This window comes from Venturia canescens, chromosome 7 (assembly GCF_019457755.1).
Source record: "Venturia canescens isolate UGA chromosome 7, ASM1945775v1, whole genome shotgun sequence".
Lineage (NCBI taxonomy): Eukaryota > Metazoa > Arthropoda > Insecta > Hymenoptera > Ichneumonidae > Venturia > Venturia canescens.
In genome coordinates this window covers 8,476,300-8,494,282 of record NC_057427.1, presented here as the reverse complement: position 1 = coordinate 8,494,282, position 17,983 = coordinate 8,476,300, and the positions used below count along the sequence as shown (strand labels likewise).

General features: G+C 35.9%; 2 protein-coding genes and 1 long non-coding RNA gene across 12 annotated transcripts; 2 read left to right on the top strand and 1 right to left on the bottom strand.

Moving 5' to 3' along the window:
• Nucleotides 1-1,046: 1,046 nt before the first annotated feature.
• Nucleotides 1,047-9,274, top strand: hrg (hiiragi). Of its 7 annotated transcripts, XM_043423204.1 has the most exons (13): nucleotides 1,048-1,391; nucleotides 1,850-1,870; nucleotides 2,464-2,701; nucleotides 2,772-3,015; nucleotides 3,111-3,215; nucleotides 3,498-3,648; nucleotides 3,752-3,963; nucleotides 4,077-4,374; nucleotides 5,113-5,289; nucleotides 5,500-5,627; nucleotides 5,737-5,907; nucleotides 6,084-6,182; nucleotides 6,692-9,274. In XM_043423204.1, exons 3-13 carry the CDS (start codon nucleotides 2,502-2,504, stop codon nucleotides 6,743-6,745), a joined length of 1,839 nt encoding a protein of 612 aa, XP_043279139.1. In that variant the 5' UTR covers nucleotides 1,048-1,391; nucleotides 1,850-1,870; nucleotides 2,464-2,501; the 3' UTR covers nucleotides 6,746-9,274. The 7 variants fall into 7 exon arrangements, with proteins under 7 accessions (XP_043279141.1, XP_043279142.1, XP_043279139.1 ...); XM_043423206.1 differs by lacking the exon at nucleotides 1,850-1,870 and having other exon boundaries at nucleotides 1,047-1,391; nucleotides 2,474-2,701; XM_043423207.1 differs by lacking the exon at nucleotides 1,850-1,870 and having other exon boundaries at nucleotides 1,047-1,399; nucleotides 2,474-2,701.
• Nucleotides 9,275-9,634: 360 nt separating this feature from the next.
• On the top strand, nucleotides 9,635-17,241 carry LOC122413087 (relaxin receptor 1-like). Of its 2 annotated transcripts, none has more exons than XM_043423200.1 (20): nucleotides 9,635-10,126; nucleotides 11,630-11,749; nucleotides 12,008-12,073; nucleotides 12,381-12,486; nucleotides 12,610-12,681; nucleotides 12,832-12,903; nucleotides 13,283-13,426; nucleotides 13,755-13,823; nucleotides 13,933-14,004; nucleotides 14,104-14,175; nucleotides 14,253-14,324; nucleotides 14,591-14,662; nucleotides 14,747-14,833; nucleotides 14,954-15,024; nucleotides 15,121-15,282; nucleotides 15,565-15,710; nucleotides 15,861-16,141; nucleotides 16,249-16,439; nucleotides 16,581-16,739; nucleotides 16,876-17,241. In XM_043423200.1, exons 1-20 carry the CDS (start codon nucleotides 10,039-10,041, stop codon nucleotides 17,010-17,012), a joined length of 2,259 nt encoding a protein of 752 aa, XP_043279135.1. In that variant the 5' UTR covers nucleotides 9,635-10,038; the 3' UTR covers nucleotides 17,013-17,241. The 2 variants fall into 2 exon arrangements, with proteins under 2 accessions (XP_043279135.1, XP_043279136.1); XM_043423201.1 differs by having other exon boundaries at nucleotides 9,636-10,126; nucleotides 14,762-14,833.
• LOC122413090 (uncharacterized) lies at nucleotides 10,169-12,086 on the bottom strand. Of its 3 annotated transcripts, XR_006261485.1 has the most exons (4): nucleotides 11,994-12,086; nucleotides 11,619-11,747; nucleotides 10,617-10,731; nucleotides 10,171-10,505 (listed from the first exon to the last, which is right to left on the bottom strand). It is a non-coding gene; the product is annotated as an uncharacterized lncRNA (long non-coding RNA). The 3 variants fall into 3 exon arrangements; XR_006261486.1 differs by having other exon boundaries at nucleotides 10,169-10,731; XR_006261487.1 differs by lacking the exon at nucleotides 11,994-12,086 and adding an exon at nucleotides 11,879-11,959 and having other exon boundaries at nucleotides 10,169-10,731.
• Nucleotides 17,242-17,983: the final 742 nt, after the last annotated feature.

Sequence of the window (17,983 nt, the reverse complement as noted above, 5' to 3'; positions counted from 1 at the left end):
TTTCAACTTCTAGGTATATAAGCCTATCGCTGACAGTTAGAGATATAGGTCTATTTGAGAGTAGTGGAACAACCCGCCTTCAATCGAGTAAAAAAGATCTGCAGTAAGCGGAGATGTTTTAGTTTCTGTTGAATTTTTCTGCTAGTGATCGCAGTTTTGGAATCAGGGGGTGTAGTTTTAGTGCATGTACCCGCGAGAGATATTTTATAGCTAGGAGTTATTGACTATCCAAAAACCCATTAAATACACATTAACCATTGACTATCCAAAAACTCATTATAAACGGATTAACTAATCCGTAAACGCTTTTCTAAACCTGCAGCTGCTCCGATTACTATTCATAACTTGAATTATGAATAGTGGTCAGAGCAGTGATGAGTACCTGCTCGTCACCCAAATAGGTTGGGACCACGTCCCCACTCGACACTTTAGCTCTGTGTCACAACGGTCACAACTGGTCACAACTATACAACGCTATAGGGTACGACCGAACCGACCGAACCCCCACTCATTATAATAATATAATGCATAGGCTAAGACGGTACCCCACTCACGGGGTAATCGTCCCATGGGGTAAACGAATACAAAATTTGAGAAAAACCGATTGAAAAACACGAAAATTTTTCAACACTCTTACCGAATATGTAGCGCCAAAAGTAGTTCCAAGGAAAATATAACACATGGTCGCATCTATTTTGTTGCTGCAATGTTTTCTTACCAAGAGAATGGAAATGAAATAATTTATCATTTTTAATGTGGAGCGGAGTGTTACAAATTGGGATCGATTTTTTAAAATTCCTTTTTAAAAAATTGAAGCTCTGAAACCGCCATCTAAGGGACTAGAACATTATTGAAATTTGCGTGTCAAATGTGCTGCTGCTCCTCCTCCTTTCCGCATGGGGATGCGTTAGGCTAAAAATCTCTAGGGAATTTTTCGGAAAACAATTTTTTTCGGAAAATAAATACCAGAGGTCGGTAGTGTTCGGCGATAGTGGCGCCATCGAACACGACAAGAAAGAGAGAGAGAGAGAGCGAGAAAAAATGAGTGGGGAGGCCTGCAGAACCCGCAGAGGACAAGGAACGCCATGTTTATTATCCTAAATGTGCGGTTCAAGCCTATACGTGATGTGAAATACACCGTTTCGAACTTTACTTTATTATTTATTAGTGAACAATAAAACAATAACTCTCGAGTGCGTGAGTGCGTGTGTGTGAGTGTGTGAGTGCCTGTGTGGGTGGGTATGCCGATAGTTAAAAAAAAGGGTAATAATATCAAAACAAAAACACGAGAGGAACAATAAACCGGACAATTGGGACGATTGTGACCTTTGTGGCAACACACGAAATAGAAGCGCTTTCTTATTTCTCGAAAGGACTACGCGGTCAACTTTGTAAGCGCGTAAATATTATACATTTCTAAAAAAAAAAATCGTTTATTTGTTCCTTTTTTCCCATACACTTTGCACTCGGAGGCCCGGCTTTGTTGTATCTACTTCGGAGGTTTTGTCTCTTGTTTTTTTTTCTCCATTCTCAACTTGATTTAAACTCGAATTATTTTTTCTCGGTGGAACTATTTACGTTTTCGGGAAAATAATCAGTGGGACGCTTTTTCGCGAACGTTGTAACGCTCTCGCCTACTAATACGAGATTATTCTGATTACGTATTGTTTACTTGTTCATCCGTTTTCTCAGACTGATCCTTTAAACGAAAAAAAACATTGAAAATCTGTCAATGTGCATATAGAATTCATACTTTATCTGTATTTTCATTGTGTCAACGATATTTATCAACTTTTGTATCTGAGATACAAATATCCGGACAAAATTCGTTACAATGCTATTTGGACAGTCTGTTCAATAATTTTCATCGGTAAGTGAATTACCAAACGTTCAATCTCATTTATACGCTAGTTTTCAACATTTTGGAATTTCAATCTCAATTAGCACTTGCCAAAATTTTTAAACCACCGCAGGTACTTTTTCCTTTTGCTTTAAATAACTTCTCCTTTTCATACATAGAATATTAGTAAATTATGAACAGATAATAAAACTAAAACAAAAAAATATATCTGAAAGACTTTACTGTTATCTATTTTTTAATAGACAATAGTTGGTTAAGAAATGTCAGATTTATCGAATACGGTATCCGAAATAAAAGAAGCAAAGTCTTTGTTTTATTTTAACAAACTCAAATTCCTCTATTAGAAGACTCAGTAGCTCTGAGTGTACTTTATATCTTTCTCTCATTATTCGAGTCCATTATTTTTAACATGGACAAAGATTGATATGTTCTCTAATCTTCCGCTTTCAAGGTTATTTCTGCATGATATTTATGTGCTATATTTTGAATTAGAGAAATTCACACCATATTATGTGAAAATACTGATATATTCTTGCAATAACTAGAGAAAGAAAAAAATATTCAAATGCATAACCAAAGTTTTATCTCCAAATACACGGAAGTGTTTTTCAGAAACGAAGTAATACCATAATATCTCAAGATGTGGTCGTCGCAAAGTAACAATTCAACAACAAATTTCCCTGCGAATGCCCTTCGTACACTAGGAATGACCTCGGCAATTAGTGTGGCCGAACCAAAACCAAGCGATCACACTAGAACAAACGAATTGAAGGAAGCCCTCAAGCCATATAATGTTTTTGAATCTGAGGAAGAATTAAACCACAGAATGGAGATTTTGAGGTACAAACATTAGCAAACATTTCTTATGAAAATTCAAAGTCAATGTTTCCAATTTTTTTTCTCTTTTCAGTAAACTTAATACTCTAGTAAAACAATGGATTAAGGATACAAGTATTGCAAGGAATATGCCTCCCAATGTGGCAGAGCAGGTTGGCGGTAAAATTTATACATTCGGTTCGTATAGACTAGGTGTACATCACAAAGGCGCTGACATTGACGCTCTTTGCGTCGTTCCTCGACATATTAAAAGATCCGATTATTTTTCAACCTTTTTTGAGATGTTGAAGAAACAACCTGAAGTGACAGACTTGAGGGTACGTTTTTGTCGACCAATTTTGCTGAAAAATCATTATCAATCGTACAATATTTATGCAACAATATTAAATTTTTATGATTATACATTTTCCAGGCAGTCGAAGAAGCTTTCGTACCTGTGATTAAAATGAACTTTGACGGTATAGAAATAGATATGCTTTTTGCCAAACTCACGCTCAAAGAAATACCAGATTCCATGGTGAGTAACAATCTTTAATCTCAAAGTTCAATCAGGCTTTGAATCAAAAGGCCTTCTGCAAAAGTTTGAGGCCAGAATTGAACACTCCTCCTTTTAAAAATTCGTGAATTTTCTGAGTACCTCATTGAATGAATAAACTGTTACGTTTTATTAATGAATACTTGGAATTTATTAAAAACACCAAATTGCTCTGGATTCAGTGACTATAATAGAACATGGGAAACATGATTTTCCAAATTCTTTGATTTGGAAAATCGATTAATATGTGGGAATTTATTTAAGGATTTGCGAGACGATATGTTGCTGAAAAACTTGGATCAAAAGTGCGTGAGAAGTTTGAACGGTTGTAGGGTGACTGACGAAATTTTACGTCTAGTACCGAACATCGAAAATTTCCGATTGGCACTCAGAGCTATAAAATTGTGGGCGAAACGTGAGTGACAAAAATGAACCAAATTCTCTCTTTCAAATATTCAGTTCTGAAAAAAATTTTCGCGAGTTTCTTTGAAATGACGAAAACAAAATTAAAATTGCAGGACATGGAATATACAGTAATGTACTTGGTTATCTTGGTGGAGTCTCGTGGGCTATGCTGGTAGCCCGAACTTGTCAACTTTATCCTAACGCCGTAGCTGCGACTTTGATCGAAAAATTTTTTCTTGTTTTCTCACAATGGAAATGGCCACAACCAGTTCTCCTCAAGCAACCGGATAACGTTAATTTAGGATTTCCCGTTTGGGATCCAAGAGTACGTAGCGATGTTTAACCACCACTCATAGTTATTTATCGTGTATCATATACATCACTTTTAACAAGTTCAAAGATTCAATACTAACTTTTATTTTTCAATGTTTCTATCAGGTAAATATATCAGATAGATATCACTTGATGCCAATAATAACACCGGCATATCCACAACAAAATTCTACATTTAACGTATCAGTGTCGACGAGAACAATAATGCAAGAGGCATTCGAGTCTGGTTTGTCAATAACCGAAGAGATTATAATGGGAAAAGCAACGTGGGATAAACTGTTCGAGCCACCAAACTTTTTCTGCAAATACAAGCACTACATTGTATTATTGGCGAGTAGTTCGACCGCTGAAGATCAGCTCGAATGGTGTGGACTTGTCGAATCTAAAATACGGCATCTGATAGGTAACAGAAATATTGAGTATATTGAAACGCGAAATAAATATACACTTTTATATCACCGACTACAATTATCCATACGAAGACAAATGGAGAAACAAAGAAAACGAAAGACAAATGTTTTTAGTGTACAATCGGACGATTATTTGTACGAAGAGAAAAAAAGGAAAAGAAGAAAAAAAACTGCGATTTTTTTGTTGCCAATGCACGTATTGTTTTATTTTGAAATCATTCATGCGCCTTTTTCATCGATTTCGGCGGATTAAGATTAAACACAGCATTTAAGAACGAATTGTCATGTTAACTGCTGTGTATGTTTTATCATTCAATTGATCAATTGAAATCAAGCGTATGAAAGTTCAATAGGTAGTTTTGCTCTGATTTAATGAGAGATGCATTTGGAAAACTATTATCTTATTGACTGACTAATATTACGACAAAATTCAGCTCTGCCGGTCGTAAGTTTTTACAAATTGCCATGAATTCATAAATTCCTTCATTTGCTTTGTTAGCTCCTTGAATTTTTCTTAAAAAAATGTCACAGTCGTTGTACCAATGAGACTATTTCCAAAACGTCACCCTCATTCGATCAGTTCTACCTTCGTTCTACCTCAATATTAATAACAAATGAAATGCCAGTTTCGGTATGGTTCTACGTGAATGTTGTTAAAATAGTATTTCTAACGAGATTCTAATGACTCGCGGAATGCCGATATGGCGATATCCCTAACGTATCTTGAACAGGTACTTTGGAAAGGAATCCTCACATAACGCTGGCTCACGTGAATCCAGAGGGGTTCGCGCCAATGAATCCAACACACGGGAATAATTGTTCAATGTGGTTCATCGGATTACTCTTCGCGAAAAGTGAAAATCTTAATGTCGATCTGACGTACGACATAAGATCTTTCAATGAAACAAGTAAGCATGATAAAGAAAAATACACGAAATTGTTTCAGGCAAAAAAATCGATTCCATTAATGTATTTAAAAGACAACCAATAATACACGATGAAATACTGGCCGTAAATATAGATTTGTTTAAAAGCTAAATCACTAAAGACCGGAGTTGAAAAAAAAGCTGCGATTCTGCAACGAAATAACCTTTTTTTTCATTACTTTTTTTTCACAGTTGAGAGATTAGCGGATCAACTCAAAGTCTTAAAGGAAGGAATGCTCATTGAGGCGAAACACGTAAAACGAAAGGATCTTCACACTTACGTATCGCCCAGTTTGTTGAAACGGGAAAGAAAGGTACAGGTAAAAAGGAACAAAATTTATTCATTGGAAAATGAGCGAAAAAATCGATTCGACTTTTAAAACATTGAAAATATATGATTTTAAAAAAATCAAAATCATGATTTTGCAGATTTCCGGAGGTAATCATAGAAACGGAACCGTCGGAGGGAACGGAAACACTGAAAATCCATCACCGAATCGCCAAGTTGATTCTACCAGTAGGAAGAGACTCTCCGATCAGGCGATCGATGCATCAGGCAAAAAACGACGAGTTCACGACAACGAACAACAAATAACACAGGTGCTTTCGTCACTAGTATAGAATATAAGAATTATAGATAAGGAATTACAAAAAAAGAAAGAACAGAAAAATAAAAGAGATTGCAGGTGTCCGATGCACGATGGTTCCTGAATGAGAATCCAGCTGGAATTAAATATAATGTTATTATATACGTATATAATTTAATTATTGTACAGGGGGAAGACGGAACGTTGGTCGTTCAATCTTGTGGCGATGACAGCAATTCGGGATACAGCTTGGACGAGTACAAACAAAACTTGACAACTCCTAAGGACGTAAGAGATTTCTCATCTATCGAATAGCGAACTCATGCGGAAAAACATTGAAAAAAAAAACAAAAAAAAACTTAAAATACCGTAAAAGCAACAAAAAAACACCATTTCAACACGAAAAGAAATGGAAGTTCGTAATACCCGTAAATAGAATATTAGTCAGTTAATTTCAGACCTTCTTTGGGAAAAAATGTTTTATCTCAATAATCGATGTGCGATGAAGGTAAGATTTCCGAAACATCCTCATCATTTTTTTTTTTTTTTCATCATCCGAGAAGCACAATTGCAATATCTTGAAAAATCTATCAACAGTATTTGCGATGTCGCATTGATAAGTCAATTGCATTCGAATTTGACATTCAATAATTTTGAGCATTTCAAATGATATTCCAGAGGCGAAGATATCGTAATTCTCTTGCTACATTTTTCCTGATTTTGGAAAGAGACCACGTAACTATGCAATTTTCCATAAGTTTAATCGCAATTGTTTTTTCCTCGTTATTACTTTGCAGGAAGGACCTGCCGGTGGTTCAACGGTAGTGCAGGAAGGGTACGTTTGCACCTGACCGATGCCAGGCGTTCTACCTCGAAGCGATCAGCAACAGATGCTCGTCCAGGTTATTTAAAGTATAAAACAAAACATAATTTTCTGACACACCCACACACACAGACACAAACAAAAACATACACATCTCTATCGACATCCACGTTGTCCACTGCCCATTTCGTAAGTCCCTCTACTTTTCCCCCATTCTCTCTGTCTCTTTCGCTTTTTTTCTATAAAAAGTTACAAATGATCGAAGTAAAGTTGCCGGTTTAGCTTCAACAATCCACGAAACGAGGAGGGTCTGAAATTTGTGATAACAGAAATGAAAAGGACACAAAACTGCATCCGTATTCGAAAAGATAAAACATTTTTTTTTCTCGAAAGAGAAAAAATCACGATCGTTGCGATCCGGGAATGCTTACGAAAACGGCATTTTACTTTTTATATGACGAACGAGACACATATCTGCATATATTTGTACAAGTATTTGCAAATATGTCTTTTTTTTAGCTTACGATATTGTCAGGACGAGCGAGCTCATTATTGGGACTTCGATATTTAGAGATTTGGATATCCACTTGCAGTCTGTTCGATGCTGTTTTCTTTTCTTTTTTTCACGCTTATTTAATAAATTTTTCGACCGAGACTCAATTGTAGTGCTCTCCGTTATTACTTTGTGACTCAAAGAAATTCAAATGAAAAAGAAAAAAATCTATATATTTACCGAAAAAAAAAGAGAAAAATACAGTTACATAAAACTGTCGATCATCTCCAGTTTCTCTGATGTGTATATATAACATATTTAAAAAATAATGAATAACCCTCGTCTAATGAGAAGGAAAAAAAAGAAATAAAACGACGATCATTTTTCGAGATTGAGGATATCCATCATGTGTTTCGCTTCTTTCTAGTTTTCTCGTTTTCTGACGGCTCCATCATCCTCGTTGATGAATCCTTTTCATCATCACGTTAGGGACCACTTTCGTCTTTGTATATATCGACGCGCGAACATTGTAGAATTTTGACACTTGTTTCTCTCTCTCTCTCTCTTTCTCTCTGCCCTGCCCTTTCTTTTTCTTTTCTTTGTTTCCACACGTCTCAGGTCCCTCGCGAAATCGTATTTACCATCATTAACTACATGAATTCAAAATCGTCACCGAAAGTAAACTATCCTAGGTACAATCATAGAGTACTTAAAACACGAATTCCGGTTCAACAGATTAAATTGTTGTGTGTAGGAAAGAAAGACGGGGGGGTGTCAACTCGACTCGCATGACTCATTCGGATATTTAAACCGCGACAAAAATGTTTAATTTTTCTTTCTCATATTCCGTCGTTTATTTAGAAAAAAAATTAAGAAATTTTATATACTCAAAATAGAGAAGAGAATTCTTTTGCAATTTCTAACAAAATGTATTTTCGTTTAAATTTAATTCTTCTATAACACCATATCAACGTGAGAAAAATCTTTTTACCTGCGATACATATTTCCTTTATTTTTTATTCGATTTTATTTATTTCTCTTTTCATTCTTGCATCACGACCAAAAATGATGATTTGACGAATGCGATGTACGATAAATCGTCGTTTCTGTTTCACCCTTGCAAAGTCGTGTTTGTATCGTTTGAAAAATGAGAAAATGATAATGATAATGAAATATTATCATGAAAATTATATACAATAATTATAGATCGTGTAGTACGCTGTATGAAAAAAATTGTTTTATGGGCATTTTGTGTTTACAACTCTCGTCGAAACGGTGTAATGTAACATTGGCACTTTGTGTCTCATTCGTTCTTTCTTGTCTCGAATAATCAATGACAAAAGTATCGATAATTGTGCAATAAAAATGATCCATTTACATGTTCACTCGGTACGAAATATTTCCCCCTGTTCGCGAGGTGACGTTTCACCAAGTCCGCTCGAGTCATTGAAAAACATTTGTAAACAGACACACACAATACTTTCGTTGAGAAAATTGAACGAAATTTGGCAATTTCGAGATTGGCGATAAACAAGCTACTAATGGAAGTTCAATTGAATCGTGATCAGAGTTAATTGAAAAAACGAAGTAACTCGTTCAACTCAAAGCAAATAACACTTTTGGATCTCGTAGCTCAGAGAATTTTTCGATTATAAACTTCTCACGCATGCTCGATGACAAAAACAAACGAAAAATCTGCAATGTCTGGAAGCCCCATTATTGTTGATGGGATTTCCTTCGAAAAATAAAAAAATAAGTTAACGCCCAATCAGATTTTCTTCCCACAATCAAATCAAGATCATCTTCAATGACAACAAAATCATGGCTCAGTTGATAAACCGGATTCGTAAATTCTAGTACAATGTGTCAAAAATACCGAAATCGGTCGTTGCGAATTGATATGAGAAAGACAAAAAAAAACAAAACTTATCGTTAATCCACGTAATCAATGAGGGTGAGAATATTAGGGAAATTTGTACTCTCTCCTCTACGACTGTACACTAACTCTGTATCTTTCTTCAATAAAACGAAAATACATTTTTTTTTTAATTTCCATCGACAAAATCACGATTTTTCATTGTATACCATGAACCTATTATCCACTGGACTAAGCATAATTTACTTCTCCGTTTATTTTTTCATCGAACTCATATTTTTGAGGTATCCTACTCGAAATATGACGTACAGAGACGTGACGAGAATTGATAAGTGTCAATAACCAATTGAAGATCCGAAATGTGATATTTTTGTGCACACAGATACACAGTCTTTGCACGATAAATTGTTAAACGATTGAAGCTCCGTGACATTGTAAGTGAAATTATCTTATGCATTAAGTATGTAGGCACGTGGCACATTCTTCGATGCATTGACGACGTGATCATCGTTATTATTTACATCCTACGCTTCGTGTTTGCTCAGAGCTCGGACGAGAAAAATCCGAAGTGAAATAGTCCGGGAAAATAATGGAAATTTATTTTGTTTTTTGTCTTAAGTTTTTCAAAAGATTCTTCGAAATTGGTGTTTTGAAGAAATGTTTTTTCCGTCGATTCAAACGGTCAGCAATTCTCAGAGAAATTTCGACGTCACCGTTGCTTGCAAATTGCAAAGAGCGCTTGTGCACGGGAGGCAACAGCTCCTCGGGGTTGCAACGAGCACCGTTTCGAAGCTTTCAATGCAGCATCAAGAACGCAACAAGTAGTCATATCGAGCTCCGGATGCAGCGCGACGCGATAGAGGCTCTTCGAGTCTCGATGTTCATATAAATCGCTAATTCGTTTTTCAAAGTAACAAATTAAATATTAGAGTGGTTTCAACGAATAGAAGAAATGAGGTACAAAAATATCGTCATCGTAGGAGGTTCCCTCATTTCAGCGGTTTGCGTACTCGCAGGCCTCATGTATTACTTCAATCAAGGTAGGACATTTGTCATCGATTATTGGATGTGAATAATAAACGCGAATATTATAACCATTAACTATCATTGTGTTTTAATTATTCGTCGATATGCGATTTAATTATTTCAATAATCTGTTGAAATATCAATCAAAAACAATACATTTTTGCATAATTATGCTTCTTTTTATTTTCCAATTTCAATGAACTGTGGCCCATTTAACGTGGCTGTGAATTTCAGTGGATTTTTTATATTTTTCTGTGCGCTGAACCAAACTCCTTAAAAAAGTATGATTCACTGGCGTTTAAGGTCGATTTACGATCAGAATCCAAATGTGAGAGTAACGATGCTTTGGCACATTTAATTTGATATTTCCGGGAGCATCATTTTGGACTTGCTCTGAAATTCAATCGGTTTCGTACGATTCGCACTTCTCATGGGACCACACGGTTATTTGCATAACTGCATGCTCCACCGTTAACAATCAAAACACATGCTACCGTGTCGTACCTTAAGACCGTATTGTTCTATCGATTTCTGTTTCCAAAGATGATTTTAAGGGTGGAATCACTCAATTGATTCCAGTTATTCACTCGTTCCACTGTTACATTCTTCTGGAATTTTCCTACACATTTATCGATTTTGTAAGAACAAGTTTTTTCGATAATAATAAAAAAATCAATGAATAACTTGAGTGAACGTTTCTTAAAGAATTTTTTTTCTATTTGGCAATCGTGATAACTCCAGTTGATTGAATGAGTATGGAGAAAACGCCAGTCAAGATTGGGCTATTTTTTGAAGAAATAAATGTCCACTCAACAGTTCTTTTTGTGCAACTTTTCACCAAATTGAACAAAACTGAGAAACAATTTTGTTAACTAATGATGAACAAGCGTTAAAAATGAAAAAAAAATAAATGAAAGCCAATTCGATGGTGAAAAAAAATTTGATAATTTCGTAAATTATTTTTTTTAACCACAAAAAATGCAGAAATTAACGTTAAGACAAAAATCGGGTAGGAAAGGATTTCAATACAGAAAAAACGACGTTACTATTTCTCACTCAATCGAGAGTAAAAAAAATTATTAGAAAAAAAAATATATTCCACCGTATTACTGGACATGAGGATAAAAATTGTTGAGACGCGGAATAAGACGACACGTGCGACGGCCCGAAGAGCCATGTGCTAAGCATCCTTATACAGTTATAAAAGTCGGAACGTTTTGCGGACGCTTTTATTTGGTAAACCACAAGCATGATCCCCATTTTTCACCGTTTACATATAATTCTTTGAAAACTAGGAACAAATAGGAGCAATGAAAAATGTGGTTAAACAGCTATCCAAGAAAAAGCCTGGAACGTGTTCATTACCAAGAAATGCATTCCCGACGCGGATTTCAATGAGATTACTAATATTAGCCTAGCGGTGAAGTAATGATGAGAGGAATAACGTTTCGTCCACTAAATCGCATACACACAGAAGTAGGTGGCGTAAAATCACGTAATACACACTCTGTTTGCAGACGAGTGTCCCGTGGGAACGTTTCTCTGTGAGAACAGCACGATCTGTATGCCTCAGAGAAACTGGTGTAACGGATATCCAGATTGTCCGGGGGGCGATGACGAAGCCAAAATTTCTTGCTGTAAGCTCAGACAAGAGACATATATTAAATAAAAATTATTACTAAATATTACTAAATTATTACTAAATAAAATTAAACAAAAATATTATCCATTTGCAGTAATAATTAAAATTCCAGAATTCTAATAACCACTCATTTTTTATATCTGTATTGACAGTTATTTTGAAGTATTGCGGAGCAACAGGAAATTTCATTTTACAATATGAAAACTTTTAATGAGGAATTCATGAACTCTAACGAATACTTTATTTCATTTAGTCGATTTCCACGGTTTCTGGGACTGGTTCTTCAAGCCGAGGAATACTAAGCAACCGGAAAATTGTGGTAAAATAAGTAGTTAGAAATGTGCAATAATGCACGGAAATAAGCACGTATTTTTATATGGACTCGTAAATTATATAAATACCGAATGCGTCAGAGAATAATTCAACGAAAAGAATGTCGATAAGTGAGAGATGACGATAAAAATTACTTTGTTTCCGTTCCAACTAAAAATTCAATGCCATTTTGAAATTCTGATAAAGCACGATTCTCCACAAAACGTTTATTTGTGATAATCAATCGCCAATTCCCTCTGAATCTCGATGTTCGAAACATTCGATGCTAGGTAAATCAACATTTTTACTCTCAGGCTTAGTGGAACAGTGCTTGAAGGATTGTTCCTGCACGAATTGCATCGTCAGTTGTTCAGGCTACGAGGAAATTCCCCAAACATTTTCTCCCAATGTTTCCACCATGTAAGTCTCTGACTCCTCATTTCCTGCGAAATAATAGAGAATGTAATATGGTAACCGCAATAGAATGTAACTGATACTGGGAGACGATTCAATGTGGAATCTCAATCGATCATGAAATTGCAGAACATTCACGGAATCCGCGTTCAATGTTATATCGAAGCATGCTTTGGCAAGATATACTCAAATTCGTTCCCTGTAAGTACAAATCGTAAAAAATCTTGGGGTGCGTATCAACAAGGTACAAAGATCAATAAAAAAAAAAAACAAAATAATATGAACTAAATTGTTGAATTTTTTTTAGTTCAAATAAATTTTAACTCACCAAATTGATACACTTTTCTTCAGCTTTTTTGAAGACAACGGTATCGAGAGAATTGAAGAAGGCTCATTCATCAATCAAGCTTCCTTGTATTGGCTGTAAGATTCGAAAAATATAAAATTAAACAGTAATATTTACGATTTTTTGTTTAAATGCATTGGTTCATGCAAAATTAAATCTGTTTAAAGACTTCATCGTGCACACATAGGAGAGCCTAAAAAAATTCTGGCCTCTCATTTCCAGCTGAAAATTGACCAAGAATCTTATTTGAGCTCAATAGTCGTCGATTGTCAATGGAAGTTTGTCAAAAAATTTGTGAAGGGTTGTTGAAGCATGTACAGTGAGAATCCTTTATCAGATTTTGTATTGCATTGACTGAATTATGACAAAAATTGTTGATTTTTAGTATAGATTTTTTTTCAAGGTTTGCTTCATTTGATTTTATTTTAAAAAATGATTCGACGATTCCTTTCACAGGGTATTATCAGACAATAAATTGAGAGAAATTCGAAAAGGGCAAATGACAGGACTCTCGTCTCTCGAGACCCTTATGTTGGATAACAACAGTCTCAGTTGGGCAGATTTTGCGGATTTTGAAAATAGCACATCCCTCGAATTGATGTGAGATATTTATGTCTCGTTTTTTATTGTGCAATTCAACATTCGATTACTTGTGTTTATTGGAAAAAATAATTATGTATCATGTCGAAAAAATGTACTGGAAAAAGACTTGCTCTGATTTGACAAAATTCATCCCAAGAGAAACTGTCCTGAACATCGTACCTTCTATTAGTGTGTCGAACGTTCGAGTGGAAAAAGTATGTAAATTAACGTAGTAATCTAGAGAGTGATACTCTCATCAGAATAATTGAATAAATTCACTATTTCTGTCGTTATTGCTGCACATCTTGGTCCGGACAGACTCACACACGTGTTTTGTGTTTTGCAGCGATCTCTCCTCAAATTTACTCACAACCGACCAATTGAAATTTCCATATTTGCCTGGATTGAAGGACCTGTGAGTCACGATGACAAAATTTTCATTATTTAATAAAACAAAATTAAAAATAAAAACAATAGAAAAACTGATTGACCGAATGAGTAAATGAAAAATTATCTATTTTCAGCATGCTGAATAATAATAAATTGGAAAAATTGACAGATCTTACGTTCGCTAAATTACCCACTCTCCGATCTCTGTATGTACATAATCCCAACTAACTTTATCAATTTAACATTTTTCTTCATTCTGTGAATCAAATTTACTTCGATTTTCTTTCTGTTCGTTCAATTTTCAGAAGTCTCGAGGCCAATTTCATCAAGTTTATCGATCCGAATGCTCTCAAGTCGTTGATAATGCTCACAGAACTGTGAGTTTGTTTTATGAAATATTTCATTTATCTCGATACAAGAACGAAAAACTGATTATCTCGAATTCTTTTTTCAGCAATCTCGCAGACAACAACATCGTTGACGTACCACAACATTTTTTTCGGCCTGTTCCCAATATGACAAAATTGTGGGTACTGCAATATTAACAATAACAATAGCAATAATAATAATAAAGAGGGTGAAACGCTCCGAGCTTTGAATACGTGCTCGAGATGCACGAACCAGAGTTATTTGCCACGTGTATGAGATTAAGTGATGAAAATGATTTCTCTCTCATTTCCTCGATTACAGTACCGTCTGAATTTTCGTACTGTGACAAATCGCAGTTTCCGGTGCATTTTTCTCGAATGCCGCTCAATTAACTCCCATTCTAACTCGAATTTTATTTCTCAGAATGATTGGCTACAATCCTATAGAAAATTTACCAATGTCAGTGTTCGAGCCTCTCAAAAATTTGGAGTCACTGTAAGTTTAGAAACTGATGAATCTTCAATTTTATTGAGTAAAATATCGAAAGAATGTATACTTTTGAAGTTATAAAGATTTGAGAACTTTTTTTTATAGAGGAGTGGAAGAAATCGATATGGATAATATGGAGAACAACGTATTCGATTTGTTCACCAAGCTAGATTTTGTGTGAGTCGCGACATTTTCTATTCCACATTTGTTTCGAAATAATAATATTAACAATCCTGACGATCGTATTTGTTAAACTTTTTTTTTTAAATACATGGAACATGTGTTCTTTTTTGTTAGGTATTTTAAAAAATTTTATTACTGCACGACTTATGCGCCCAAAGTTAAAAAATGTCGACCCGCGAGCGATGGTGAGAACTTTTATTCCAAGTCTTTTTACGTTCTTCACATTAATTTTAAAACGACAACGAAACGATGGATTAAGTACAACTTCGTATAAATCCTAGGGGTGTCGTCGTTATCTCACTTGCTGGGAAAACCACTGTTGAGAGCAGCGGTTTGGAGCATATCAGCTGTGACTTGCTTGGGAAATGCGCTCGTCCTCTGGGGACGATTTACAGCAAAAGATGAAAATCGTGTGCTAAGCATCATCATCAGAAATCTCGCAGGTTATTTTTGTGTACTCGAAATTGGCGTGAATTAATAAATTAGATTGAAAAAATTTGGTGACATGCCAATTGGAATTCTAATTTATGGCGTAGATCGTTTCGCAACGTTTCTAATATCCATTGAATTTGATTTATGAATGCGAGATAAATCTTCATCAATAAAAATGAACGAAAAAAACTACGATAGAATCGAATATCGACTCGAACATGATATCACGCCAGCCAATAAATCATACGATTCACTTTATTGTGCGTCTATATAAAAGCATATGAATTTTCCAGTGTCCGATATGCTCATGGGATTTTATCTGTTCATAATCGGACTGGAGGACGTTCGTTTTCGTGACAATTACAATCAGGAAGCGAGCTCGTGGATGTCTTCATGGTCTTGTACGATTGTTGGTATTTTGGCGATGACTTCATCGGAGGTGAATTTGTTTTGGAAAATGTTTTTCTCGAGAGAAATAAATTCCTGAATGCCCAATTTTTTTTTCACAGTTATTGGCAATCATGAAATTTGGATAATTATGGAAAAATGTATGATTTGAACGGTCCAATAAATTCTTTCGAATTTGAAGGTTTCGGTGATGATACTTTCGTTCATGTCGGTCGAGCGTTTCATGCTGATAGCAGCCCCATTGAAACGTCATCGTTCACTCACTCCTCAAGCAGCTTTTTCGTCGATGATCGCCATATGGATTTTTGGTATAATTCTCGCTCTGATCCCAGCTATACATTGGCGAAGTAGCACGCGCTATTACGGCGTCAATGGGATGTGTTTTCCACTCCACATCGATGATCCTTTTCTCATTGGCTGGGAATACTCCGCTTTTATCTTCCTTGGGCTCAATCTCTTCGGGTGAGTTCTACAAAAAAGAAAATCAACTTTAGAACGAGTGATGTAACGAACAAGCAGGTAATTCGGACCATTTTGGCCCTTCATTTGAAAAATACAAATAATTTCAGACTCGTGACGATCGGGTACGTGTACTCGGGTATGTTTGCGAGCATTTGGCGAACTCGTCACAACACACCGCTCTCCGTAGGAGATTCGGAATTCGCGTTTCGATTTTTTCTCATAGTTTTGACCGATGCGGCTTGTTGGGCACCGATAATAGGACTGAAGATTCTCGCATTCCTAAAATATCCAGTTCCTCGTGAGTATCGATTATTTCTCTTGGGAAATCCTTTTGGATTCGAATCGATCACGTCGTGACCGAAGGAATTACAATCTTTTAAGTCACATCTCAAAACTTCGATCACGTTTTTTCACCTCATTTTTATTGTGTTCCCGACAGCTGATCTTCACGCCTGGGTGGTTGTTTTCATTCTCCCTGTAAACAGCGCCATTAATCCTCTGCTTTACACTTTTACGACGCCTAAATTTCGGGAACGACTGAACGAAGGTTGGCTTCGAAAAATGCGCAACTACGCTACCAGAAAACCGTCGACGCAGCGTAAGTCACGTCCGAATTTTAGCTTTGGAGTAAATTATTTTCAAGAATTTTTTTCTGCACGAATACGAAACAACGAAATCGTTTCGATTTCCTTTTTCCTCGTGTTTAATCGCAAGATTTTCTAAATTATTTACAGATTCGCAATCGTCGAGTTCTTTGGCTACCAAAAACATTGCTCGTCACCAGCTAAATACGTTTCCCATTGACGAGACGCTTCCGATCGCTTATAACATAGATGCTCATTTGATCGAGTTACGTCAACACCCGCTGTGAGCGTTATTCCAAAAATTAGCGTTTTAAGGATCCAACATAAAAAATTTCAAGATATGTTCTATAAAAAAATTGATCGCAACGATTTTTAAATTTTGCTCTTTTGTTAAATTTCCCTGTGACGCTGTTCACTTTATACAAAACTATAGAAAATTGTCGATTTTGTACATTTTTTTGTAATCCCTAAAGTCAAAGTACCGATGAAAATAAAAACTTTGTTCGATGGGACAAATTTTTGAAAAAAAGTCGTCGCGCAACAACGTTGTGGAAAAAAAGGGAAAAATAAAAGTACATTTTTCTGGCAAATTTCTGAACGGATCGTTATCAAATAATGTCTGTGACTGACCCAGAAATTTTGCACATGTGACATGCAGTCCCGAAATGCCAACAAACAGCAGCGAGCTCGGATCTTTGTTTCGTTAAGCGTTACAACATCGTGACGTTTTTCTAGTTATTCTAAACTGAGGCAGATGATGAGGTACATGTTTGCCATTAAGATTTTTTTATCTTGTTCGATTATTTGCTCCCACGGGCTGCTCGCATCATAATATATAGAGACAAAAGTATTGTATACACATACACATGCATGGAAGTCTGAGGACTGATGGTCCAGATGCCTCTGGTCGACGTCGCAGCCGCAAAAAGGGCGATATATACGCATACTTTGCTCTGTCTGCGCTTCTTCGTCCTCTCACTCCTCACTCCTCGGATCTAAAATTTTTTCTTTCCTTTTTTTTTTACAATGAAAGACTGTTTTCGTTAACGCGGTGTGTCGCCAATGAGGAATTTCGAGGTCTTTTCGGGCGGTCGAAAATATCAATGACAAGCAAACATTATATTTAGCGAATACACTTACGAAGGAGTTTATGGGAGAAGAAATGGCCTCGTGGCCCAGTAACGCGGAGCACGTGGCCCTCATACGTTACGTACTTGTAAAAAAAAAATACTCGCGAATCCCCCTGGTATTATGATGT

Bases quoted from the DNA above. Each gene is read 5' to 3' on its own strand.
- hrg (XM_043423206.1), top strand. From the start codon at position 2,502: ATGTGGTCGTCGCAAAGTAACAATTCAACAACAAATTTCCCTGCGAAT. The intron at 2,702-2,771 runs GTACAAACATTA...TTCTCTTTTCAG, and splicing joins CACAGAATGGAGATTTTGAG to TAAACTTAATACTCTAGTAA. The intron at 3,016-3,110 runs GTACGTTTTTGT...TACATTTTCCAG, and splicing joins CTGAAGTGACAGACTTGAGG to GCAGTCGAAGAAGCTTTCGT.
- LOC122413087 (XM_043423200.1), top strand. From the start codon at position 10,039: ATGAGGTACAAAAATATCGTCATCGTAGGAGGTTCCCTCATTTCAGCG. The intron at 12,682-12,831 runs GTAAGTACAAAT...ACTTTTCTTCAG, and splicing joins TATACTCAAATTCGTTCCCT to CTTTTTTGAAGACAACGGTA. The intron at 14,176-14,252 runs GTGAGTTTGTTT...TTCTTTTTTCAG, and splicing joins TTGATAATGCTCACAGAACT to CAATCTCGCAGACAACAACA.